The sequence below is a fragment of the Rhinichthys klamathensis genome, unplaced genomic scaffold (assembly GCF_029890125.1).
Source record: "Rhinichthys klamathensis goyatoka isolate OS25496 unplaced genomic scaffold, OSU_Roscu_1.1 h1tg000240l_1, whole genome shotgun sequence".
In the NCBI taxonomy this organism is placed as follows: Eukaryota; Metazoa; Chordata; class Actinopteri; order Cypriniformes; family Leuciscidae; genus Rhinichthys; species Rhinichthys klamathensis.
Genome location: NW_026606762.1, coordinates 286,884 through 313,993, shown reverse-complemented (window position 1 = coordinate 313,993; position 27,110 = coordinate 286,884). Strand labels below are relative to the sequence as shown.

Sequence of the window (27,110 nt, the reverse complement as noted above, 5' to 3'; positions counted from 1 at the left end):
AGCTGGCTGATGAAGCTCTATCCTGCCTTGTCATGTTGTGCAAAGGTACTGACCCCTTGACCCTGCCCTAAAAAGCCCTCCTGGCCAGACTGGGGGGGTCTCACAGCATTTGTAGGGGAGCATATCCATGTCTTTGCGGAATTAATCTGCGGACAGACAATAGACGCACAGCAGTGGCATGGTTTAACACCCCATGACAGTCTATAGTAACAGCCGATGAGGAATGATTGCATCATAAATGAACACACAGGTCCAGGAAGCTCTGAATGTGTGTGTGTGCATACACAAGTCAATCGTAGGACCTGCGTTTTATACTCGCATCCAACGTAACCTTATTAATTCATGTATGGTGGACACCTAAAGGCCCCTTCTTTTAGCCACACAGGGGGAGTTCGTGGCTGGAAATTCTCTTCAGGCAGAAAAAAACGGGAGGTTAAAATAAGAGCAATCCTTGTCAAGGCTTTGAGAGTAATTCAACTGACACTGATGAGAATCAATGCTCCTTTGAATGCATTACTTGGCAGAAACAGGCCTTTTGTCCCTTAAACCCAGCCAGCGAAAAATGATGCCCTTCGAACAATGGGGGGAGAGGTGAAAATATAAAGAGTGAGAGAGAGGGAGAGAGAGAGAGAGAGAGGTCCTCCCTCTATTCCCTTTCACTGAGCCAAATGGATTCCGAGCACTTATGCATTAATCAATCAATATCTCTCACTGTACATCAACGGCGCAACCAAGTTATGAATGACCTTTCCAACAAAAAAAGGACACTTTAATGTGCACAAGACTACATGTAGCCGAGTAACTTTGGCCCATTTTTTATCACGCATGATTACACCTTCACAAGGCACAGGGCCATTAATAGTGCACTAAATATGACAAGGTTAGTCATTATTCAATTAGCACAAAAGAAGAGGGCAAGGGGCAAATCGGTGAGAGAGATGGGGGATGTCATTTTTTGGACATCCATCTGTCATTCAGTGTGGCACAGAACGAACTGACTAACCCAGGAACATATTGTGCTGCCACTCATTGCAACAATTTTCATATTATTTCAATAGCTTCACATTTTTCAATTCCTGCTTACTCGGAGTAAAAAAGCTAAGTCACACTACATTTACATGTGGCATCTGTGAGAGGATCGCATATGCTTTAAGAGCACTTCTTTTGTAACAACGTTCAAGAGCTAATTTAAAGATGGCTCCTATCTTCAGATAAAAGATGACTGGAGCAGCTGTCGCTCTTGAGAGGAATCACTCGCAAAGCCAAATCTGTTTATTATCAAGCACAATGTTGCACTATCATTCAGCTGATCACTCTGATACAGTTAGTACTCAAAATGACTTCGAGCTCGCCCATTAGGACAAACACGACGTCCTCCGCCTTCCGAGGGTTTCCTCCAACAGACGGATCCACTTGAAAGTGTTTGGGTTGAACTTTTTTCATCTTAAAGAATAATAAAATCAGCAGCGAAGTGCTTTTAATTATCTTTTCATCAGTTATTACTAATCGTAGTCCTTCCCCCTCACTTTCTCTAGATGGGAGTCGAGCGGTTTTAGACTTCGGAAGCGAAATCTCTCGTGGCCGGGAACCCGCTCTGTATTGATGGCAAGAGCGGCACTTAACTCTTTGAGCAATCAAAACTCAATCATTTCTCATTAAAACCCTGAACGCCTGAAATCAGATAACATTTGGGGAGACTCTGGCTTAGTCCAAGAAATGGATTTCTCTGGGAGAAAAAAAAAAAAAACTTTCCGGGAGGAGTGAAATTGTGAACAGACAAAGCTCAAAAGAATTTGGCTTTTTTTTTTTTTTTATGGGACCGAATAAGAAAAATGGGTGCATATTTAGGATTTTGACATGGGTACTTCTTTTTCTCAGCCACTCTTTTTTGGGCTCTGTTGGGGCGTGGAGGTGAAGCATGGAGACAGAGTGGAACGGACAGGAGCTGACTGCACAGCCAAGCTAAGAAAGGAAAAACTCAGGCCAGGAGCACAAATTAATGCTATTGTGAGTTTGCGCACAATAGGGCCTGCGAAGTGACTGCGGAAGAGCCTTAAACAAAGGAGACATCGCTCTTTCCTCCCTTCCCAATTAGATTTTCTCACCCGTTTTACATTACAAAAAAAGGGGTCCATTTTTGCCTAATTCCTCCTTGCCACTGACACAGGCACCTCGGAAACTAAACCAGGAGCAGATTAGCGCCAGGCTCGGCATGATTGACAGCAACCTGCGCGCTTGTTTCGGACACCTACACCGTGGCTCCTTCCCAACCACTACCCCTCCTTCCCTCTCCGTGAGCGTCTCCACCTCCCTTACAACAGCGTGTGATATTCAGCAAATACATGCCAAAATACACATTTTAAAAAATGTCTCCTCGCTTCATTTTGACCATGGCCCGAGAAATGCTATGTGCTATTAATATATATTGCACTCTGCATATAATCCTTTGAGTCTCTAGGCTGTGTTAGTATTGTATTATTGTATATTGTATAGTCACTGTATTATTTATCATTTGTTGATGTGTCCTTTTTTGCGCTGGTTTAAATGACTGACAACCATGGGACTGGATATGAAATTGAGGGACTAGTAGATGTGTGTGTGTGTGTATGTACAGTATGTTTTCTTTAATAGGCACGGGTTGGCTTGTCATCTCTATGGCTGCTCCACAGCATTGGCTCATTAAGGACACAGAGCGGAGTGATTCTGGTAAGTTCATGCTAATTTCCATCCCTGTCTGCTCTACCACCCTTCTGAGACACTATTAGTGCCTGTTTGAATATTCAGATAAGCAGGGACCAGAAACGCACAAATTAAATCCCTTTATTCTGATTTAAGTCCTACATTGGGCTCCATCTGCACCCCCTACATATGGGCAACAGTAAAGACAGAGAGCAAATATAGAAAGACAGAGAGAGAACGAGGCCCTCAAGAGTGTTTCTGGCATGCATGAGAGTTACGAAACATATGAACATTATAAAACTTAATATCTAGTGATAAAAACTCAATTTTAAGACCTGCAAAGTTTTAAAGGCGTATGAGCTGAGTTTTAGTCCTTCAGAATGAGAAGAGCTCAAAGAAAGTCTTCAAAACAGGTGTGTAGAATTATTGACTATTGAGAATGAGGGGAGAAAAGAAAGGGCAGTTTTTAACAGTGGCACTCACTCTAATGCAATGCCACACAGCCCTAAAGTAGGGCCGGAATTGCGTGTCCTTCCCTCTTAACTGTACGGCACAGCTGAATTGACTTCGAACACTCCTGTATGGTGACTGAGCAGTTAGCATGAAAATTGACCTTTGCTTGCTTTCTGAACTGTGGATTATTCATCTGTAATGCTTTCAATTGGTCAGGGTGGCTTGAGCTGGAACCTTCTGATATATTTGCCTTCTCCCTTTCCTCCTCTGTGTCTTTAAAACTCATTTCTAACTGAAAAAAAAATGCACTCCAAGACCTTGGTGAATGACCATGCCAAGAATCCCAGCGCAATAAAAAAAGGGCAAAAAAGCTTGTAAACTGCAGCAAGGATTGGAAATCAACAGACAATGATTGCATATGCAGTAAGCGTTTAACAAGCAATGTGTAAAACAAAGAAAGAGGGAAATTTGGTCTCAGTAGTGCTATTGTTCCGCTGTCTTTACATAGGGCTGGTAAAATATGGCTAAAAAAAGGTGCGATTGCTGTCAAATGGCCATAAATTGACACCAAGATTTGTAAAAATGGCTTCGATTCTTCTCATGAGAGCTCGCGCTTTGATGTGCCATGGCAGCTATTGTGACTTTCATTGTACTTTATCCAGTAGTGGTCTGACAGGACACAAAGTGCTAGAATAAATACACATCCACTGAATGTCTTTGTCTAAAGATCATCAATCAGTAGGCTCGGGCCCATCTGAACGGGCTGCAGTGAGAATGTGTCTGCTAGCAGCTAATAAAACAGAAAATGACAGAGATCGAGTCCAAGCAGACAAAGAGATAGTGTGAAAGCTTGAGACATCATAAATCTGGCCCAGTCAAACTCCAGGAATGTCCCAGTTTGTCAAAAACAAATAGCAGCTTGTCTCCGACCATTGCTAGGCAAAGGAGCCCTCACATCTGGTCAAACAGACCTTGCGCTCTGTCAGGAATCTGGTCGAGTCCATTTTGGACAAACAAGGCCTTGATGGGACATCATATTGCCCCAGAAAAAAAAGCCTCTGCAGTAGTATGGAGACTAATCAGAAGTCTTCATCAACAGATGTTACAGTGTGGCTAATCAATAAGCCACATAGCAAGGGGACCGCGACGGCCTACAGCGTGAGAATCACTGTTTCTTGCCTGTGAAGTTTTGCCTGGGCATGTACAAGGAGCGAACACGATGGCATCTTCGTCTAGGAATCCAGCCTTCGCTCCCCTCAAAGACCCCTGTCAGAATACACTAATGTCACATTGATCAGCCGTCCTGCCTTCCCTAACATCCCTCCATTCCCACTTCTGTCGCACGCTCCTTCTCTCCTCTGGGCTGTGTGTGAATAATCAAGCGAGGGCTGAATCAATGGCTGCCGTGCGCCTCCACAGGTAAAGGTTAGCAGGGTGGAATATTGAATTATTCCTGCTTCTCTCATCAGTGCCATCTGCTTGGCTGCCTCTAATTGACAGGTCAGAGGAACAAGATGGCTCTCTTCAGTATTTATGTGTGTGAAAGCCTGATCTTCTGCATTCTAGCCGCAAAACAACAGACAGCATGTCTGCGATGAAACGTGCATCTTCCCGTGAGCAAGGGATTGTTTCATGTGCCAGTTGCCCTGAGAAGCCACGAGTCGGAGAGAGAGAGGGCATTCTGCTGTCAGAGCTGTATGTTGTAGATGCAGGCAACTCATCCACAGCCAAAGATCGTAGCCTTTGATCTTTCCCTTCCTCTCTAGAGGGGACACATCAGCTTATTAAAAAAAGACAAAAATCTTAAACTTTCACTGTTTCTGATCGACAATGGGAAAACTCCATCTCTCGATCCCTCCGTGTTTTTCACCTGTGGTCACACCAAACTGATGAAACTCTAACTGAGGGAAAAATGACCCGTCTGAAGTAGCAGCATGGCATCAAAAGCCAAATCTGAGAGCAGCTAAAAACTCATTGACTTCAGTCTCTAGTGTACCTGACAGCCATAAACTAAAAAGAAAATCTATATGAATGTACAGACAGTGATTTCCTAACGCCTGACATACAAAATATCACTTCTGAATACTTGGAGAAGAGCTCTACATTTATGCTAATTGTAGTGTGTGTGTGTGGACATATGTACATGCATACCTGAATTCATCATATACTTATTATAATGGAATATTTAATATACTGTATATATAGCTTGAACTTGTTCCTACAATGTATGCCGTTTTGGATAAAAGTGCCGGCTAAACCAATAAATGTAATGTAATATTTAAGCTGTATTTGAGCCTCTACTGTAAATTTGATAACGTATTTTTTTAACACTATAAACTGTCAAACTGTATTATGACTTGGTATTATAATATAATATAATGTATAATATACATTATTACATTACATTACATGTACACAAATACACTTACATCAAATCAACTAAGCGGGTACCAAAAATCTCAAACTGGTCAAAAACCACTATAGAAACAACAATTATATATCTCTTTTACTACGAAAGACCTTTTCAACTCTCTCCATATCATCTGCTGTTTCTCCTCCAGCCACACATTTCTGCTTAGCTGCAGTCAGCTTGGACACATGACTGACAGTTCCTGTCCTCTGCGGTCTCAGTGCCCTGACTGACACAGGACGAGCGCGAGCCTTCAGCCTGCCACCCGAAACCCTCGCACCCTGCTCGCGCTCCCCACCGCAGCCTCCAGGCCCCGGAATAGAACTCATTAGCACGTTTGGTAAGTACAAATGAGATGACTGCCTCCTGATGGACTGTCTATCTTTTGGATCAGCTTTCAGGGAGAGTGTCTCGTAATGACGGGTGAAGGGAATGAAAGAGGGGGAGAGAAACTAATATTATAATGCTCTCTGCGCTCACTCTGGGCAGTGCACCTCGCAATGGCCTGAAATGGAGGGCCCTGAAGTGGGCTTGATGACAGAGGAGGCCTCTCTCACCCACATGTAGGATCCCACTGTGGGTGTGTGAACACCCACATGTGTGTTAATTGGGTGTCTGTGAGCATGTGTGCCTGTATACAGTACAAATCTGCAGCACAATTTACACCCTCTTATCATCTCCAAATCAAAATGGAGCAAAGGAATATGTGCTCCGCACCGCTCTGCTCAACGTACACCCAAAAACATACCGTCTCCTGCACATGTACTGCCTCGAAGGCCCTCCGTTTGACCCAGGTCACTCTACCTCCCTGTTAGGGCAGCCAATGGTCAGATCTATCCGTGCCTGGCCAGTAAAAAGGCAGAAGAAGAAGCCACGCAATCCGTTTTGACTCTCAGACAATCCCAGAATAGCAATTGCGCTTCTTGGTCAATTTGCAGTAGCAGGATGAGCCAGGGAAGGAATTTATACAGCGGCTGTCTATAAACCAACCGGCAAAGAAAAGACTTCCTTGTGTGAGCTTGGCGCGGTCATATGAGCCCAGCCCAACATTGCGCTGAGTGGAAAATCCATAAAGCCATCACTTGGGCTCTTTAATAAAAGGGCCAGTTTCATTTTAATATTTTTCAAAATGAAAGGTAATGCATTTATGAAATTCGTGGCACGCTCAGTGGACTAAAAACAATTTCCTCTGCTAGGCTGTGCCCTTCAGCTGCGGATTAAGAGACAGACGTCCAAGAGGAGCCGACCCGAAGCCCTCGGTGGGGCCCTTGCCAATCGGATCGCTTCCCCTCGTCTCTAGCAGCATCCCAGCAATACCATATTTTATTAAAAGAATCCTCAATGATGTTTGTTACATGACTTGCCCTGTCTTTACTCAGATGTACCATGGCATGGTTGGGGTAGGGCGCGGGGGTTGTGGTTAGCGGCTATAATATCCTGTTTCTGGGAAGGTTTACTTTGCATTTTAACAAGCATGTAAAAAGTTTAGGACATTCCAGGTCCGGCTGCTGTCTGCAGGGCTGTACGGGGCCCTGGGTCCAGACATGAGCCTTGCCCTAGATAGCCCTAGCCAGCCTTCATAGCGCCTCTTCCCCAGCGGAATGCACATGTTTTATGTGCTTCATGCAGACATGTGGCCCTGGTCAATAAGAAACAGACACGTACAAATGTGCATACACACATCCACATCCCTCTTAGCTCAGGGTGACATTCCAGTCCAGTAAAAATAAAAGTAAGGACTTTTTAACACCGCTCGACTCTCCCCTCACTTGACATTTCCTGTCCGCTGTCCAAGAGCTTTAGTAAGTAAGGCAAAGAGCCCAGCAAACATCCAGCGTTTGCTTTAATAATGCATCAATCTGTGCATGGAATGTATATTTGCATATAAGGTGATATTATTCACGAGGCAGCAGGCAGATCGTAGGGAGAGGAGAGAGATGCAATGCTTCACAAGGTGAAGCTGGCACTCTGTTTGGTAAAAAAGATTATCTTCCCCATGTCCTGGTCTAGGCAGTGAAAATGTAAATTTAGTTTAAGGGTCAGCGATTATATATATATATATATATATATGTGTATATGTGTGTATATGTGTGTGTGTCTACAATTTAATAAAAGGAAACAAAATTTTAGTCAAAAAAGGTTTAATTTACTTCCTTCAAGGTAATAAGTATTTTCTATAATATGAATTATTCATTTAAAACTCATTCTAAGTATGAAGTGCATTCTTATAATAATACTACTAATAAAAGTCATGTCAGTGACCCTTGGATCAGTCAAAGACTAGTTTAGAGTCTCCACTTCCATCTCCCGCCTGGGCACTGAGAGGGGAGGGTTGCAGCTGGCACAAGAATCCGAGCAGGCCGCTGTTCCCGTGTCTACAGACAGGGATTTCCTGCAGCACGTCATAGCTCAGCGATCACGGTGCTGCCATCTGCGACCGAAAAAGATTTACATCAGCAGCTAATCCACAGCGTCAGTGCAATGTGTTCACTCTCCAAAACAGCTTTCCCTCCTCTCTCCTACAAACACACACAAATCTTCTGGGCTGGCAATGCCCCCCAAAGGCCTGCAGCGCCATCGAAAAGCCAACAAACCATCTTTCAATACCCCTTACCTCTTTTCTTACTCTCTCTCTCCTGTATCTGTCAGTTTGCAATGTTCAAAAAAACTTCAGTCCATTAAGTCTTCTGAAATGAGAGACCCCAATGTGTCATCTAGCTATATGCCCTGGTGAACATCACTCATAGAACCTGTCATCTGCTGCTGTAGTGTCTCTTCCCACACATCAAGTTCAGACACACACACACACACACTCTGGAAGCCGACTGTGTGCATGTAAGCATGTGTTAGTGTGTGTTGTCTTGGGTGTCTGAGCTTTATGATTTTCAGAAACCCTTCTTGCAGAGAGCTCCTTTGTGTTGTGGCAAGAAAAGGGGTTAGGAATGACAAATGGACATCCAGTGAGAGAATGACATGCTTGAGCAGCACATTTTCAACGCGAGGCAGAAATTAAAACAATGCGTGCCTTTTATCCGCACGCTGCTCTAATTGGATGGGAAACTCTCCCGCCTTGGCACTCGGTGGGCGAATCATAGGGCAAAAAAAAAAAGTGACACAGAAACCCAGCCTACACTATCTGCATTCCCACCCAGATGCCATAATCACACAGATGTAACGTATTTTGTGCATGCATTGTCGTCATATCTGAATATTCTATTTTGTGTTTGTTATGGGCCTAATAATGCTTAGCTGGAATGTACTCACGGGTGATTGGTCACTTTAATCACGCCTGAACATGGTTAGTTCTGAGAGAAAACAATATCACAACAGCATATGGATCAGAACTGAAAACAAAGCTAATCAATATTTCCACAATCAATTGTTTTCATCAACAGCATCTGCTATGGCACACTTTCTCTGAATTAGTGGTATGGATCTTTTTTTAAAAAAATGATCCTCATTGATATTGTTAACAAATGACCAGAAAATGGAATGTGACAGTTCCAGAGAGAGACGTGAAAGACCTCCCTCAGGGGTGGCTGTGCAGCCTTAATTTGGGAACTATTAAAGTGCTGTATCTGTTGGTTAATGTGCATTACTGGGGGCTCTTAATTCATAAACTTTTACACTAATTGTTCGTCAGAGAGTTTTGAGTTTTAGGTTGCCGTCACACATCCTAGTTCATGTGACTGTCTGCGTACTGTGCTGTAAACTGATTGAATTCTAGACCAGTTGAAAACGTGATGTTTTAATGATCTGAATACACAATAAAAAAACACAAAGGATGTTCTCTGTGCTTGCTAGGGCACTGCCATGAGGTTGCAAATGTGTTACTGGATAAGGTTTTACAAAAATAATTAAAACTCTAATGAATCATTGTGAATCAGTTCAAAAGATTAATCAAAATGACCAATTTAACAGAAAATAAATCTCAAAAAAACATCCCTATGGCATGAGGTATAATTCATGTCCATAGCACAAATGACTTGCATACCAAAGTTTATTACTTAAAGTTAGAATTAGGAGTTTCAAAAAAAGTTTTTTGTCCAGGGTCGTCGGAAACTCCAGGTGAGAAAATTGGGGAGTGGGAAAATCGAGCTCTGCTTAGGGAAGTAGCCCAGAATCTAACACCAACAGAGCTGCACACTACACGGCAGCAGCCAAGGGAATTGCTGCCTAGCTGACCCAGAAATCCAGGGCCAGCTTTGTTTTAACAAGCAGGGGAGACTTCTACCACTTTAGCAACTGTGGCTCAACCACAAGAAAGAGCCCAGTGCCTCAGAAGAGCTAGCAGGGAGGAAATTAAATATTACACCATCAGGGAATGGTTTCACTCGGGTTAAAGTGGGGGCCTGGGGTAGCAGGACATTAAGAAGTTTAAAGGTAGTTTGGGGAGGGCGGGTTCATAAGCACGGGGGACGGCAGTGAGGAATTAGCAACATTCGTACTTGCTGATGAAGAAGTGTGTTCATTACCAGTGTAATTCGAACAAGATGCTAAAAGCAGGTAGTTGGAGAAGGCGAAGAAGGCCAACATTCTTTATTACACACCTCATTTAATTTAACTGACCTTTAAATATATGTACTTATTTATATATACAAGAGTTGAAAAAAGTCGGTCTTTGGCCCGGCTATTTAAAGGGATGAGACTTGTTTTCAAGCTAAGCAGTGCGCCACGGCTTGGTCGACAGGAGCTTGAGTTTGATCCTGCATCTGTAGGGCATTCAATCAGCCGTTCAACGCTCCGACTGCAGCCCGCTCCGTTTGGTAAACAGAGCGTCAAAGGCAATTAGGACAGTGGTTCCTCTCGGAAGACCCAGCCTCCCTAACAGAGCGCTCATTGGCCCAATACTGACGTCAGTTAGCAGGTATCGGCTATCAAAGGACAGGGACGCTGGGACCCCTTTCTCTCGCTCATTCTGTCTGCGTAGGAAACAATAGCTGATAATAAGAGGCAGGCTGGTTCCCTTTTGAGCTGCTGGTCGATTTACACTCACCTTGTCCTTCATCAGCATTTCCCAGTCAGCACTGGGCTAGACCTCAGCCTTAATCACCTCCATATTCTCTCCTAAAGGTACAGGAATTCAATAATATCTAGTCTAGAAAAAGGCAGTAATTAAATACATCAAAAAGCTTGGATGGCCACGCAATCAGCCATCATCAAAGCACGCAGCCATTTCTCACTAAAAAGAACATCTCATCTGACTAATCCTGGAAGATTTCGGAAAAGTTGCACTGCACGGCAGACATAACGTCTTGTTTGTGAGTTGTTGGCTCATTTGACGTCAAGGGGGTACGACTGGGTTGCTGCAACTAGAAAAAAAGATGGCAGAGGGTTGCAAATGTGTGTGTGCCTGCGTGTAGCGACTGCATGCTTTTCTGCCCACACATCCCTACTGCAGGAGTCATTACCTAACCTCCAACCAGACTCACAAACAAGGGAATCCATTAACGCACATCAAAGGTTAGCCAAGAAAATATATAAATAAATGCTACATCAACCAAAAAAGAGAGAGCGAGCTAGGGAGAGAGAGAAAACCAGACTTGTTTGTGAACTCTTTACCTCCACCTACCCAGTAACACACTCTAAATCTCCTGCACCCCCACCCTTTTAACCTAAGTGGGCCTTCCTATTGCCTTTGCATGTTCACTTGTCCACTGTACTATAGTCATTAACATATTTGGAGTGCAGCGAGCAGAAAGCTTAATTGTCCTTAATTGCTCGGCTAAATATGTTCTCTAATGATTCTCCTCAGATCTGTGACTGCCTTTTGCGCAATTTCCCGGCCGCTGGCTTCATTATCCCTGCCTCCTTGGAACAAAGCGTCTTTAGAGGCCAACTCCCCCCGCCGTCTTTTGCTCTCCCTCTCTCTCTCCCCCACGGCACAACGCTAAGAGCCAGTCGGGCCGCCTGGCTCGCGGGAGGGAGGGGAGCGACGCACAATGGAAGTCTTTTGTCAGGGCACGAGAGTCAAAATGATTAGAAAACCAAATCCATGCTGAAACTGTGTGTTAATTGACTGCAGCTCTGTCGTCTTAATGGCTAACTAACATATGGCCTGACGAAGGCCTCAGCCCCAGCCTTTTGTTTTTAGCACCCCCTCCCCTCGCCGTTCGGAGCTTAATGGCATCTATGATTGTTTGTTTAATGCCGCCACAGCAATGGGACTGTACTCGTATTAATGAACATGCTGTGCCAGATCGCCGTTGTCCTTAGGATATCCTCTCGCCTTATCAGTCATCAATGGAGCACAGAGCCACAGCAGTGATGTCATAGGCACGACCCAGGGACTGAAGATGTGCTGTGCTCTTTCACTTAGAAGCATCCCAATGACTCCAGTGTGCTTTATGCCGTGTGACCAGGTCTCAAAAATCAGGTAAAGATGCTGGCATTAAGAGAATCTGCTCTATTGGTAACCGGACCTGAAGCCACGCAACAATGAACATTGTAGTCTATTTATAATGCAATTTCTATCTATTAACAATCTGAATTATGAATGGAGTGGGTATTTTCCACTCTCAGTTTCAAAAGGGGGGAAGAACGCCACAGCAACTAAAGAGGGGTCCATCCCCATACATATCAGGTGAGCATAGAAGCTTGTATTAATTTGAATTCTTACCCGTGTCGGCAGACGGACACTTGCGAATGGTGAAGATGGCACTCAACTCCTCCTCTTCCTCGGGCAGTCCCTTCTGCAAGCGCTGCAGCTTCCGCAGGCTCTCGCTGCGCTGGTGCTTCATGGACCGGACGTGTTGGATGAGGTTCAACTTGGCCTTGGTGGAGTAGTTACACAGGACACAGTGGTAGTAGCACGACTCGCCCTCCACAGCGTTCTCGTGCTGCTGCAAATGCTGTAAGGCGAGAGATAGAGAGAGAGAACAAGAGAGTTAGCATGGGGTTTTTAACAAACGGGATACCTAATGCCATTTACAAATGAATAAATCAATTGCCAATCAGGACTCTGTTGTTTAACACAAAGTCAACGTCATTCATCAACACTAAGTTGCTCTCTGTGTGTTTCTGTGTGCTAACAAGACAGAGGTGGGACGTTGGCATCCTCTGGGTTGGTGAGCTAGACGAGAGGAGCATGTCAGCATCTACAGGAAGAGCTTGAGCAGGGACACACTGAGAAAAGTGCATTGATCCCTTTCACTCAAGAGAAGTCTTTCGTCTCTGAAAAGGAAACTCCAAACATCTGCCTGTTTCACGCATGGGATGCTAAATATTGATCACCAGTGAGTCAAATCCTGCTTCTTTGAGAGCAAGGCAAAAAGAGAGAGACGGGCGGTGGTGTGGTGCTCTGACTATCTCCAGAAGAGGGTTATAGGGATCCTTGGGGAGGACCAGAGATATGTGCTATGATCCACAAACCCCAAACAAGCCAACCACACCGCACACCCAACGGTAACAACATTCCCAAATCGAGTCTGTGTTCATTGAACACAACACATCTAATCAATATGATAAGACCAACACAATAAGGGCATTGCAAGCCTATAAATCTGAATGCTAGTCCCTAGTTAGCACATGTGCATGTGTTGAAAGCACTTATACATCTTGCCTAACCTTGATTCAGGTCTTCTTTCATGATATGATTGTGATAACTTTTGTGTATAATGTCAATGTTAATAAATTCCAATTCATTCTTCATGGCCATCATCTTTTTGGTGAATTGTGTTTGTGTATGTAGAGTGAAAGATTCATTGCAATTTATAAATGTCAGGATATACATACACGTACTCTCCACCCTCCATGTAAAACAAGAGAAACAAATAACCATTGTGTGTTCAAGAACAGCACACGCTACAACTTTGAAGGCGCATGAAGGTCATTGGTAACTTTAATACTCAAAAAATATATAATAATAATAATAATTTGGTTGGAACCATGGCCTAGCAGCTAGTGTAAATACTTTGCCACACTGAGCAATAACGGGGTGATATGTGTTGGGCTCATATATCAGTCATCAATCATATATGCTGATCAAATAGCAGTATCTTCCCTAAGTCTCTTTACCTTGTATTCCTTGTTTACCTTCCTTCTGTTATGCGAGTCATGAAAAAGCAACTGAATTGCACCACGAATGAGATGATGCAAATCTGTAAAAATATCTCTCTGCCTTTTTGCCTGGAAAAACATGTATTTTCTCTCTTGTGGAGAAGCTCTTAATCTCCTGCACAGACCACCCCCAAACCCTGACAAAGGTCGGGGAAAACAAATTGATTCATTAAGACGCGGCTGAGTTGGCTTTGCCCTGCAGCGCAGAGATGAGATGCTTTTCCATCGGCTTTGGATGCACAAAGCCAAAGTAACATTAGATTTTTAACCCAATTAAGGCCACATCAGGTGTTGACAACAGTGAGAGAGGAAAAATATTATCTTCCCTGAAATGTTCTCCTTCTTTGGTAATATTTAATTTTCGGGTAACATTGCTATAAGTTTTTTTTTTTTTTTTTTTAAGCAATTGTGGTGCTGGTATCATATGTCACCCTGGTATACCTAAGATGTGCATTAGGGCCACTGACTTCCAGGAATGGGTTTTTGCTTTTCGTGTGTGCCTCTCAGCTCCATGTAATGGAGTTATTAGGTGATCGTAAAAGGCTCTGTCTTTCTCCTCACGCTCTCTCTCGCTCTCCTTCACTCCCTTTTCTGTTTGAAGTGGGGGTATGATGTCATTGAGTAGGTGCTGCTGGATGTTTTGGGCTTTACTTGAGCTGCGCTTCTCAGCCTCCCCACCCCCAACACATATGCAGCATATCAGAACTCAGGTACACTGATCTGTCACGGATTTGCTTGTATAAAACACCAAATCAATCCGTTGTGTGCTACGAGATGGCACAGGTTTTTCTTTCTTCGCAAGCGAGGAGGAGAATATATGAACTGAAATGCACATCTTTACTTGAGCCATCTTTTGTGGAAATAAGTGCAGCAAAAAAGACGACACCTGAACTAAACTTCAAAGATCTTTAAAAAAAAAAAAAAATGTGGGGAGTTTTACAGGGCCCATAAAAAGGGTAGGATTTACACGGGTGAACCTTAACTGGTTCAGCACAGAGAAGAGCAATATATCACTTCTTTACCCAAACTGAAGCCACTCTACCACACACTGGAAGCTACATACGTACAGTATATTAGCCAATATGCTATACAGTGATGTAGGGATGCACGATATAGGATTTTGGCCGATATTCGATATGCCGATATTTTCAGACTAATTTTGCCCGATGCCGATACCGATATATTTGTGTGTTTTTTTTAAGTGCAAAAAAAGCTTATTAAAGCTTCTATTAAAGTTCTCAGTCAAGAGCAGTGAGTGATTTCCTCTTTGTGTTTTGTTGTTTTATTAACATTAACGAGATAGTTCTCCCCAAAATTTAAATTGTCATCATTTACTCTCTCAAGTTTCTTTCTTCTGTTGAAATTATAAAAGTTATTTGGAAGAATGTGGCTAACCAAACAGTTGCTGTAGCCTACTCCAGTGACTTCCATAGTATATTTAAGCACAAGAAAGAAATGAATACAGGTTTGGAACAACATTAGAGTGAGTAAATAATGACAGAATTTTTATTTCTGGGTGCAGTATCTCTTTAAGGACAAGCGGCAGCATATTATACTGTCTCTTTAAGAAATGCACGCGACGCGTCTAATCTACACGCATTTGACAAGCAGATTTTCTCTGTTTGCTTTCACTTTAGACACAACCAACTTTGTTTATGTAAACCGTGTGTGTATTTGACAGTATCAGCGCAATAAGACTCGAAAGATTAGTCCAGTATGCAGACTCTGTGACAGGCTTTTAGTTCCTGTGAGCGTCGGGGGTAACGCGCTCAGAAAAGCGGATGTTAGAACAGCGCATCAGCACGTGAATGATATGTTTACCTAGCAAGACTTTGACCACATGCAAACAATGAACTTTTGTGAATTGCGGTGTCCCGTGACCGTGAGTGTAACTCTACCTCTGCGTTTACATGTGATGTGATGTGAATGTACGTCGCGTTGTACAGTATGTTGAGATGAAGGCGCCAGAATTGAACTGATAGAATGCACGATACTATGATTTTTCTTCAAAAGCAGATCGTGGAGACATTTTAATCGTCCACGATCAAAAACCGTGAGACGCACACGCACACCCCTAGTTGGAAGTTTAAGTTGCTGGCGCTCATGCTTCGTTCGCGTCACGTGCGCATAGGAAACACGCCACCCTATCGGCAAGGCTCATCGGCAGAAATATTCATATCGGCCGATGCCGATGATGGTCATTTTAAGCTTTTATCGGCCGATACTGATGTTGTCCCGATATCATCGTGCATCCCTACAGTGATGGTATCATTACCGTTTTGTTACAGCTACCATATTTACTCCAAAGTACCGAGGTGCTTCAAAGAATAACATGGTATTACAAAACAATTATATTCAAAGGTACTTTTTATAAGGGATATTAGAAGGTTTATGACTCTCCAACTCAACATAATTTTCCGGAATTTCCATATAGCAAAGATAAATATATTGCTCTCCAGGTCTGACACCAGAGGGCCGAACAGACCTACATCTCTCTCACAAACAGATATATCTACATGATTCCATCTGAAACATTCACACAAGGGATCCCTGAGATGATCTCTACACCTAATCTCCCACCCAACGCACACCCCTGGGTCTGAACGTGAAACACAATAACGCATGAGAGAGCGCTTATGTGCAGCATGTCTGTTTCCTATGATCCTGAGATGAAGCTCCATGCTGATAAATCACCTCCAACTGAAGTGCAGGAATTCAGCGGCTTAATGAAAAAGTCATGTTCACCGAGCAGGGAGGGGCTGGTCAGGGTGCTGTTGAGAAGTCTCCCCTCCGCAGGGGCCCCAGAACAGCCGCATACAGGCCCCTGGAGCCAGAGAAGGCCACAGAGTCAGCATGGCTTACATTACTACTCAAAATTCATTTAATTGGCTGGAAGTTAATTGGCAGACTTACAGGAGAGCACATGAGCTGTGGGGAAGTGCAGTGGAGCGAAACCTGAGTGCTGGAGGGAGTAAATGTGTGTGTGTGTGTGTGAGAGAAAGAGAGTGCACATGTGTGCAGCAAGAGCGGCCCATCTTTACAGGACATGAGTTTTGATTACTCTCTCTCTCACACACATAACGACCCAAGTAAGGATGAATAAGTCCCCTGTACTCGTGTAGGTGAGGAAAAGCAAGGGCGACTCACCTCATCCACCCCGCCGCAACTCAACACTGCATCTCTGCCTGTTTTGCTCCCATCACGTACAGCTATCACTTTCAACACCTACCTGCTCCTGTGCATGGATCTACAGAAGCATCCACTTATGTGGGCTGAAAAAACACACACCTTTCACACCCATCGCCACTTTAACTGCCAGAGAGCCGAATACAGGGCAGGCACTCAGCATACTCTGTGAAAACCTCCACAAATGCCAGGCCCACAGCGGAATCGTGGTAAAGCAACTCAAGTACACAAGTACATGGGGCACAGATGCTTCTAGCTATTCAAGTTATTCATAACACTACGCAGGTCCATGTGGGATTCTCAGTGTTGCTGAAAGAGATCTATTTTCTACACACTGTTTTCTTTTAGTCACTGTTTTATTTTTTTTTTGTCTAATTTTAGTCAACAAAATAAATGCTTGAGATCTCAACTAAACCTCAATTTTTGATTTTCATGAATTACATTTTTTTGACTGACTATGATTGCATTGTTTGATTATATATATATATACATATATACAAAACTATATTAATCGCTATATATATTTTCTTACTTCATCTCATATTTTTATCAACATTTTTTTAAAAACCATTTGTTCTTGCTGATGAAAAACCTGAACAGTCATTTTGTTGATGGGTTTAACACTACAGCCAGTTTTCTTTTTCAATTTGAATTGCAAGCTTGTTATTTAGAGTAAGTTAAAACTGTCCCCCTGCTTATAACTGGCTACCTAAATAGTAACATAACTGGTTTAATATAATAGACTTTTAAAGGTAACTCTATTGTTCCCTTGAGTAACTGTGGTTTGTTAAACGTTATGCATGAGCAAAGGGACCAGACGCTTGACATGTATTGGCCAAGCATTCACCTATGCAATTGTGTACTTGTGAAGAGTTTTTTTTTTTCTGGCCTAAAGCCATACACAAATGGCGCATATGGTGCGCACGCACACACACACACACACACAGAGAGGGAAAAAGACCCCGTTTTGATCCAACCCTGATTTCTACTATTAAATTTGGCAGTGCTCTTAATACAAAATTAATGCATTAAAACAGATGACTATCCAGTGGCTAAATAGCTATCAATTTCTCCCAGAGCTGACGAATTCCCACTGTGAGTGAGCCAGAGAGTGTCTGAATGTGTATTGCTTTGTAATTATCCCAATGATTCTCGGCACTTAGGCCTGGTGATTTCCACTCAAACTCGCTCACACACATACGTTCTGCGTTTCTATCATGGTGGAGATGTTCCATTGACTTCTGTTGTTTTAATACTAAGCTAATGACATTTTCTAACCCTATCCGAACCCCTCAGCACAAACCATTCTGCATTTTCATTAAGACATGTTTATAAACACAATTTTTCCTCATAGAGAAATGTGGGGGTTGGTCCCCACAATGGAGGTTATTTTTGGTTTTTACTATACTTGTAGGGACATTTGGACAACGCAGGCTAAACCTGACACGCACATACCGTCTGATATTGATACCAGAGACAGGAAACTAACAGAAACTGGACTAATGCACTATCTAAGCCAAAATGCTTAAACACTGGCCACAACACTTCATGCCAGGTTATATATCCACTGATATCATGATGATGTGGGGTCACACCAGTGACTTAAGGGCAACACACTGAACTGGATTCAGTCATATGTCATTTTGATGGATACAGTCAAGTGCATTGACACCTTTGTAACCAGCCTAATGATGTCATTGGTTAAATAATAGCCAATGAGATCACTGCTCTGCATCCTGAGATGAGACAAAGGGATTTGCCTAATGGGCAGAAAACCCCAGGCAGAGATGAGACGGGAAGCTGCACCCTTTCTCACATCTCACTCCGTGTGTGTGTTTGGGTAGGTTTACTAGCTGTACTTTAGTGGCAAAACTGTCCCGAAAAGTTCTAGATCTTACAAAACCTTACTTTTTTGCAAAATTACAATTTTTCAGTTGAAATTGACACCAGTGAACGTAAAACACAGACATCCTTTATTCTCTTTCAATTCTAACAAATTGTGATTACAGTGGCAGATTATCGATTAATAAAAACGTGTTTTTCAAAGACTTGTAGAAGTAAGCTAAAATGGCATGATTGCTTCAGCAAATGCATTTTTATCTCTTGTTTGCCTTTGTTAACACTATCGGTTAGGTTTAGGGTAGGGTTTTGTGTAGGTGGAAAGTTATTTTCACACAAGATAGAGCATTAACATTGGCGCCACTCACCGGACATTTCATTTCCAAACTGCTGCGATACGTAGGCTACAACAAACAACATAAAACGTAGCGAGTTTCAGATAAAACTGAAAATGCTTTTAGCACCACTCACTGGCCATTTAACCTTAAAAGTTTGGGAAAACAGGCAAGATACAACATAATATCATTTTGCAGAAATGTCACCAAAGGCACTCTTTTCCAATGAGCATTATGGGCAGGGATTTGGCTTGGGTTGGGCTGTTGCAATTAAAGAGCTTTATACAAAAAGTTCATCTTCATTACAGGAGGTACAGTGTTTTAATATTTAGTATGCTTTGAATGAGTCTGTCCTACCTCCTTCACTTCACCATTTTTCTATCTCGTTTCTCACTTAGCAGCAGTAGTTTAAGGAGTAGCAGAACCGCGACCACAGAAGCTGCACTGGATGCCAAGTTCAGCGGCTGGTTCAAATTAGCCACTGCGAGCAGCGACATGCCCAGACGCTGTGCTGTGGCTGGAGAGACAGCGCGTACCCACCCCTTAACTGCATACCTGCCACTTCCTGCACCTCTCTCACTCTCTGCTGTTTCCAGGATCGCTTTGCTCTGTTCTCCTGGAATAGCCATTCTATCACTTCCCAGAGGAACATTTTATAGCTCAGATGTTGCTCTTTCATATCTCAGGAGTTAATGGAGTTGAATGTTTTACTCAATAATTAACTGTGCTGTTTCTCCTAAAAAGGAGAAATAAAAACAGTCACAAGTGAAACAACATTTGATAATGTAGGGGTGTAGGTTTTAAATGAAATGAATGAATGTAGATAGCGAATTTTGAGAGAAATTGAGATCTTTGAAGATTTTAATTGAGATCGCATTAAAATCTCTGGCTCTTAAATGAAAGACTTTGCTATCTTGTCCAATCTGAGCACAATTTGCAACATTGTTCTCACATTGACTGAGGAGAAAAGTCAATCTCCATTTAATCTCCGTCTAGGACGGTGAAACAACTGATACATTAAAGTGATCTTTGTGTTTGTGATTTATCTTTACTAAACTTTACCAAGTTATAATAAGTAATGTTCCAGATGTGATACAACGATTTAAACAATGGCTGTGCTGAATATGTGATTCAGTTCTCTGTCATAGATTAAACTGGTTGGAATGGATTACTGTACTTGTGCATTGAGGAAAAATAAGGGTGAAAAACAGAGAGATGGGGGCCTTAAAAACAATCCTCTCCAGCAGCTTATACCACCCCGGTGCACTTTAACAGTAAATAAAGCAATAATTATTGAATTCCTTTGGAATAAATAAGCAGCTAGAAAGTAAACAATAGGAACATAATTGTAGAAAGAAGGCAATCAATGCCTGCAGTCATTTGGCTTGTGTTGATTATGCGTACGCTCGTTTGTGTATGTTTCTTTGTGTCTTTGAGTAAAAAGCAATAGCGGTTAGAGGGAGGGTGTAGTGACAAGCAGTTAAATAATACCCTCTCGCATCCACCGGTGCAAAACAAGCATGGGGTAATCCTTCCTCCAGTAATGCCCCTGCATTTCCAAACAATGGTTCTCAATCAGCTGATCAATGTGTCCACATAATTCATTGTGCGAATCGGTCAAGGAGAGGGAGGAAGAGAGCAAGGGAACTCTATAGAAGAGATTGCGAATGGGAACTCAGGGCAGTGGAGATGTCAATACCCAGATCAGAGATACTATGGCAGTGGCAATGCCCAAGGCCTTTTTAAATAAGGACAAGAATATACACATAATGTAGTATTTTAAGTCAAAATAAACACGTTACTTGTCAAATGAGCTGAGCCACATTTTACATTTAGAGACTTGGAGATCATGCAGGAAATTAAGTTTAATCCAGGGTTGGGTAAAATAAAGGGTTGCAAAACTATATTAATCGCTAGACGTCGCCTTCCACCATGAAGAGCTAATTAACAGCTTAGCCTCCCATTGTTTTTATGAACGCAAGCCCTGTAGCGCCAAGCCGCATCCAGCCACGTAGTACAATAACTCTGCCTGCAGGAGGCGACAGCTGTGTGGAGCTCTAGGGGCAACACACACAGCTGTTCCAACTGTCCCTAGACATCTGCGGCCGCCTGGTGCCATCTGGAAATTTAGGAGGGCAGTTTAGGACCTGTAGAGATCCTCCTACCCCCTGCAACCTCCAGACCGCTTCCCATAACTAACCCTCCATTTTGGTAAGAGACAATGTTGATAATTATTGGGAAAGGACAGTGAAAGAATTCTGTGTATGTCTCAGGGCATGCAGACAGGAGACAGACACGATCAATCGAGAGACATTCAGAGGTACTCAGACCGTTCAATGATGATGTCTTATTTGTTATATTAGCTTAAAACACATGACTTGTTCTGGTGTTCTAGCAAGAACAGAATGATTTGTGAGAAAAACATACTTGCAAAAGAAAGCACTGCATCTATTTCACAAAGTCAAATACATAATAGAAAACACTGTTGGAGATACCAAATGAGTCACGTTGTAGATATGAGAATAGTAAGTGTAACATAAAATTGTAGCAATATTGCTACAATAACTGTCTGAACTTAACTGAAACTGGGGACTGACTAACTTCATTTTTGTTTATCTATAGAGGTTGATGTAACACGGCAAACATCAAACTTTCCGTCCACATTCTTCTGGGACAGATATCAAATGCTTCATAGGACTCAGGGCAAAACTAAAAGTAGGGAAGGATCCTGCATGATGATGATCATCAACATCTGAGTTAATAAAAGGCAAACATTTACCAATAACCCCAAAATTAGCGAATACCCAAATCCAACCCAAGTGAACAAGACCTTCACCTAAAAAAGTCATAGACGTGATGAAAAGGACACCCCACAGTATTAACTCCTCAGGTTTGTATTATCTAGCTTTCACCTCCAGCGTTCCTTGTTAGTCTGCGTGAATATTTCATTACCACATAATTGGTTGATGCTCCAGGCTAGGTTATGAGGCAGTAAGAATGCTCCCCTCTTCCTTGTTCTTCTTTTCTAAAATTCACAAAGGGCAGTCTGGAGTCGGCAGCGTGGAGTGTTTGAACTGGTCTCCGATGAGGAAATGTTTGAGTTGCCAGGCTCAGCCCCTCTCATCTGCCCGGCTTCACCTTCACCCACAGGACTAGTGTAATGAGAGGGCCTGATCGTGGCCCTGTGCCAGAGTAAATATTTAAGCTCAGCTTAAAGAGCCTGGCTTTTATTAGCTGTGTTGGGCCTACAATGGCGCAACAGGCCCTAAGAGTTCTCACCTTCTTAACATGCAAATGAATAAGCGGGGGCGGGCCGGGGGTGGTTGCTTTGGGAAGCTTATTTGCATAGCACATAAGCATTCTGAGTGTCTGAGGGCAATGCAGAGGTAACAAACTTTGAGCACCTATCCATTTCTAGTGGCTTTCACTCTGTTTCTAAAGATATACTTGGTTTGCCTTTACTCGATTGCTTTGACTTCTACTAACTTCATAAAGAGCTTTAAAGTCCCAATAGCCTAGGATACTGAGCTGCAATGTACTTGTCAATTAATTTGAGAAAATTAACTTGTTAATTAGTGTCATTAACCTAAACATACAGTGCCTCTATATTGTGAGAAACAAACCATATGGTGTGGTTGTTCAATCTGTCCTTCATAAAAGGACTGTTCTAGCTTAGACCCCACTGAAAACATACTATATTACATAGTCCTATTTTGAATACACAATGTGCTGTGCTGGTTTACACAAGTATAAGATGTCTGTATTATCAGGGTGTTTAGCCATTAAAAAAGAAGAAGAAAAAGAAATCATTGGAAAATATTACACCCCCGAATCTGTGTATGTTTTGACTTTTCAGCAAGACATGAATTTGAAACAAGCACTTTTTAAGACCTGGCCTCTAGCCTATGCCCAGAGGAGCCTGAGCACTTGTGTTGAAAAGTGGAGCTCTTTGGCAGAGGCTCACCTGTCCATCCCATAATCTCACTCTTCTCTCTTTAAGCAGAATACACATGGGTGCTGAAAACATACAGCGCTTTATGGGATCCGTCATCAGTGCCTACTCATTAGCTTGAAAAGGAAAGACGAAATACAACTTTACTTTCCATAAAAAAGAAACAAAGTGCTCATTGATCAGAGTAATCAATAGTGAATCGATAACCTAAGCCCTCATCATTCCAAGTCCAGCATAATTACAGCTGAGATATGGTCATTATCACTAAAATCAAAAAAAGGTGCAGGTCTAACTAAAGGCAGCTCGATTGCTTCAGTGTTGCTGGGCTGTGCAAATACTGTACAGGGCCCTCTGAAGGACCTCTGCATGCGATTCCCAAAATAACTTGCTCACGCCATCAGTCATCGTGTCATTGAAGAGGTTGCGGCCATTGCTGCCCATTTGAAGGCATTTAATTCTGTGCACTGCTACTGCGTCAGCATAGCAAAGCTTTGTATTGCTCTAAATGTAAAGTTAGTTATATATAGGATAGCATTAAGCAACCGCCTTGTGATTTGAATGTACTAAGTGTTGTGGAAGAGTGCCCTCCCTATGAGATTTGCAGCCAGTTTAGGTGCTAGCAAAAATAAGAAGCTCTGACACACTTAAGTGTCAAAGGAAGAGGAGAGGTCCTTAAAAGTGATGGGATATGGCAGAATGGCAGTAGTTGGCACCAAACCCAACCCTGTTTTGATTTTGAACTCGCTGTCCATGCAAATAGCATTGCAGATGCAGGGTGACAGCGGCACAGCGTGCAAAGTGCTAACAGGTAGAGACTGCATAACTGGGCCTGAGCATGCTGCTAACAGAGAGGTCCGTATTCCTCCTCCGGCTCGAGTTTCTGTGTCACTTCACTTTGAACTGCATACGCGATGAGCGGCTGGAGGCATAAGTGCACTTGGCAATGGCACTACGAGAGAAGTGTATACAGTTTCTAAACCAGCTCTGTGTCTCACTCTAGCCTTCTCCCTTCCCTGCGTTCTCCACCAAAGTGCCGGGAGCGCCATGCTTGTAAAAGAAACCACAGCTCTTTAAGAGGCTCATGTATTTACAAACGGAGGTATGTTGAAATCAAAGGAATTACCACATGACATAACACATCAAGCAGCCAGCGGATAGTGAATTTATAGGGCGGATTCGAACATGGGTGGTGCGCCCAGGAACTATGCCATTGTTTGATCATGCACAGCCACAAGCAAGTACAACTCACTCACCTATGACAGGTCCCGAGTTCACTGGCTCATTGGCGTCAACCCCCACCTTTCGCTGCCTTTCTCTCAGTCAGGTGGTTGCAGGTGCAGAGTGCTATTGTTTTCTACTTCCTGTCGATCCTCCACTTGCTGATTTCTCCTCACATGTTGCTTTTGAAAGTAAGGCTCTGTCTAGTTATGTAAGCCTAGTACATGAGCTGTTCTCACTCCTCATCCTGCACCTCTTGTGAAGTGCAGCAGTTAAATCTGTTGTGCTCTGTCCTAGTTGGATCTAAAGAATCGTTCTCTCTCTCTCTCTTTCTTTCTCCCTCCCCCTCTTTTCCTCTGTTGCTCTTCTGCCTAATCTCACCTCAGTTTTTATTTCGCCCGCCTTCATCTGCAGAGGACTAAAAATACATGATAAATGGTACATGATATTTTAAAGTCTTATCTCTTATCTGTTCTTACAAGGAAATAATAGGGTAGTTAATCCTGAAGATCTCCCTCAAATTGATTAATCAGCACATACGGACAATCAAATAAATGATTAATATTCTCCAGACCTGCGGTCGGACAGTTACCCCCCAAAGCATCAGTAATAATTCAGTAACTCTTCCCAGACCAAAGCCGCGTCTGCCTGTTCAGCAGCCGCTCTCTGATGCAGTGGGAGATCTTTGAAGCTGGTGCATAACAAACTCGCAGTGCTCTACGCATGGCTCTACCTGTAGATTAGAGCACAACTGCTGGCCAGGCCAGAAAAACATTGCAGTTTTATTATAATGGAGCTGAACGCAGACAGAAATGTAGCTGCATATCCTCTAATGTCTGCACCATGATGCCCGACAGATGTTTGGCAATATAGTAGACTTTTTAATACAGCAGGTTTTTAGAAACCAGTTTGTTAAGATTGGGGCTAATTTGAAAAAAAAAAATGATGTTGTGGCAAAGCAAACATGTCAGATAAGTACACAGTATTGTTACAGTACACAAGATAATCTCTTGTACAGAGAAGTAACATTCAAATTAGTTAAGATAACTTGAATGTTACATAAGGGGGTCTTGTCCTGCTTGCTATCTGTGTGTCACCCTGGTTTTATATTCAGATGTCTTCAGACAAGCTGTTTAGCAGTGGTTCTCCCTGCGCTTGCACCCGGGCCACACCCTGTCCTGGTGATGGATTCCCTATTTATTCAGCTATTTTTAGGACAAAAGGAGGAGATCTCCATGGAGAATGGTTTTCTTTCTCTACCATTACTGAGTTCTCTAACCCTCCCACAGAGGTCAACAAACAGCCCTCCTCCCCAAGCCGACCGCATCTGCCAGCTTGCGCACTTATTAATGTGTGAGTGACCCGGGCCTGGACACCCCTCGTCCACAACGACTGTGGTGTGTGCGCATCCGTGTGTCTATGCAAACATATGTTTAGGTGTCAGGGGTTTACCGTGTGGACCGGCATCACCAGTCCCACGCTAGTACTGACCCTTAACTGCCTACCCCCACCTTGGCCTTTGTGTAGGTCGCCTGGCTGGCTGGCTAGAGAAGCCCGTGCAGCTGTCTGCTGTCCTCTTCACGGACACGCTGTCTCTGGTGTCCATGCTCCTGCTTCCGAACGTGGCTATACATAACATCGCAGCGCATAGTTCCAAACCTGACCGCCACCTGCATTCTGCCACTCAACCTAGGTTGCTCGACAGGGCTATGCAGTTTCATTAGCACAAAGACGCGGAATTAAACTAATCCATGTGTCTCTCGCGCTGTGGCCGGAGCCCCATACAGCCTCAGCAGGGGCACCATTAGCCTTTCAGAGAGAGCGGGCTGATCTGAAACCCTGCCAATACGTCTGTTGATGTATAGCCTTAACCTCTAATAGGTATAAGCGTTGTGTGCGGGGCGGTGTTGTGAGAAGCCAGGCTTTTCTATAACCGATACAGTTAACTTTGATCTTGTCTTAGCATGGCCTGTTTATAAATCAGCAACGCAAATATTTATGAGCTGGATGGGAGAAAATGGCTAGTCTGGTTTATATCCCTGGCCTCTATTCTTCCTTGCCGCCCCATCCCACCTCCTCCTCCTCCCCCCGGCTCATGTGTCGACGAGGACGCCACAGCAGTGGGGTGAGAGAGCACAGGCCCCAGGCCACATCTATCATGACTACGCTGTCCAGCTTTATTGGCTGGTCATGAAGCACAGGTCAAAGGCACTACAGGGGAGGGCAGAGGAAATCTAGATATGCAGGAGATAGAGGAAGATATCTGAAAAGATCACACAAAAAGTTGACAGGTGGGTCTGTTTTTTGCAAGCCTCTCTAACTCAGTGTGGGTTTGGTCTAGGCAGGGTGAGGTCTGAGTCTCATCCAGTAAAGCTCAATAAATAACATGAGACTGTGCTCAATAACTATTGCCTTTTTTGCTTGCTCCCTGCACACCTATCTGTTTCGGCCCGCAGTGCACACAATGGGACGGCCCGCACTGGCAGATGCACAGGTTTTAATTGCTCCCCCCAGTCCTGACCTCTGCTCCTGATCACCCTCTGATATACAGCATCTCTATTAAGCTGGGAAGTAGGTAAATATTCTCCTAAAGACCCTCCATCCTAACGACACTACTGAAAAAGGAGGGGGAAAAAAATCAATTGCCTTTTTTCTTTTGTCCTTCGCCAACTCTATTAGTTTTCCCATTTTATCTGATGTCGGGATCCAAAAACGCAGAGACCAGTGCTGATGAGGGGGCAGCTGTGCACGGTCTTGGTTTGATGCAAAGCTGTATGCATCACGTGCCTGGTTTCTTGAGAAATGTGTGGCTTTGTTGTGTTGTAATTCAAATTGTTTTGAAGACTCAAGTTTGGATGGAGAAGCCATATTTTGGGAGAATGAAAATAATGCTTTTAAAGAATGGATGAAGATGGCCAACATTTTTCAGAAATAGTCCACAGTGAATTACAAATGATTGGGCTCTGACTCAGATATTTAA

At 43.2% G+C, this 27,110-nt stretch overlaps 1 protein-coding gene across 5 annotated transcripts in view; it reads right to left on the bottom strand.

Moving 5' to 3' along the window:
* Positions 1-27,110, bottom strand: part of zfhx3b (zinc finger homeobox 3b) — a 243,566-nt gene that overhangs the window by 52,719 nt on the left and 163,737 nt on the right. For all 5 annotated transcript variants that reach the window (XM_056265742.1, XM_056265743.1, XM_056265745.1 and 2 more), the window contains one exon: positions 12,162-12,393. In XM_056265742.1, coding sequence (XP_056121717.1) covers positions 12,162-12,393 — 232 coding nt within the window. The remainder of the gene's footprint in view (positions 1-12,161; positions 12,394-27,110) is intronic.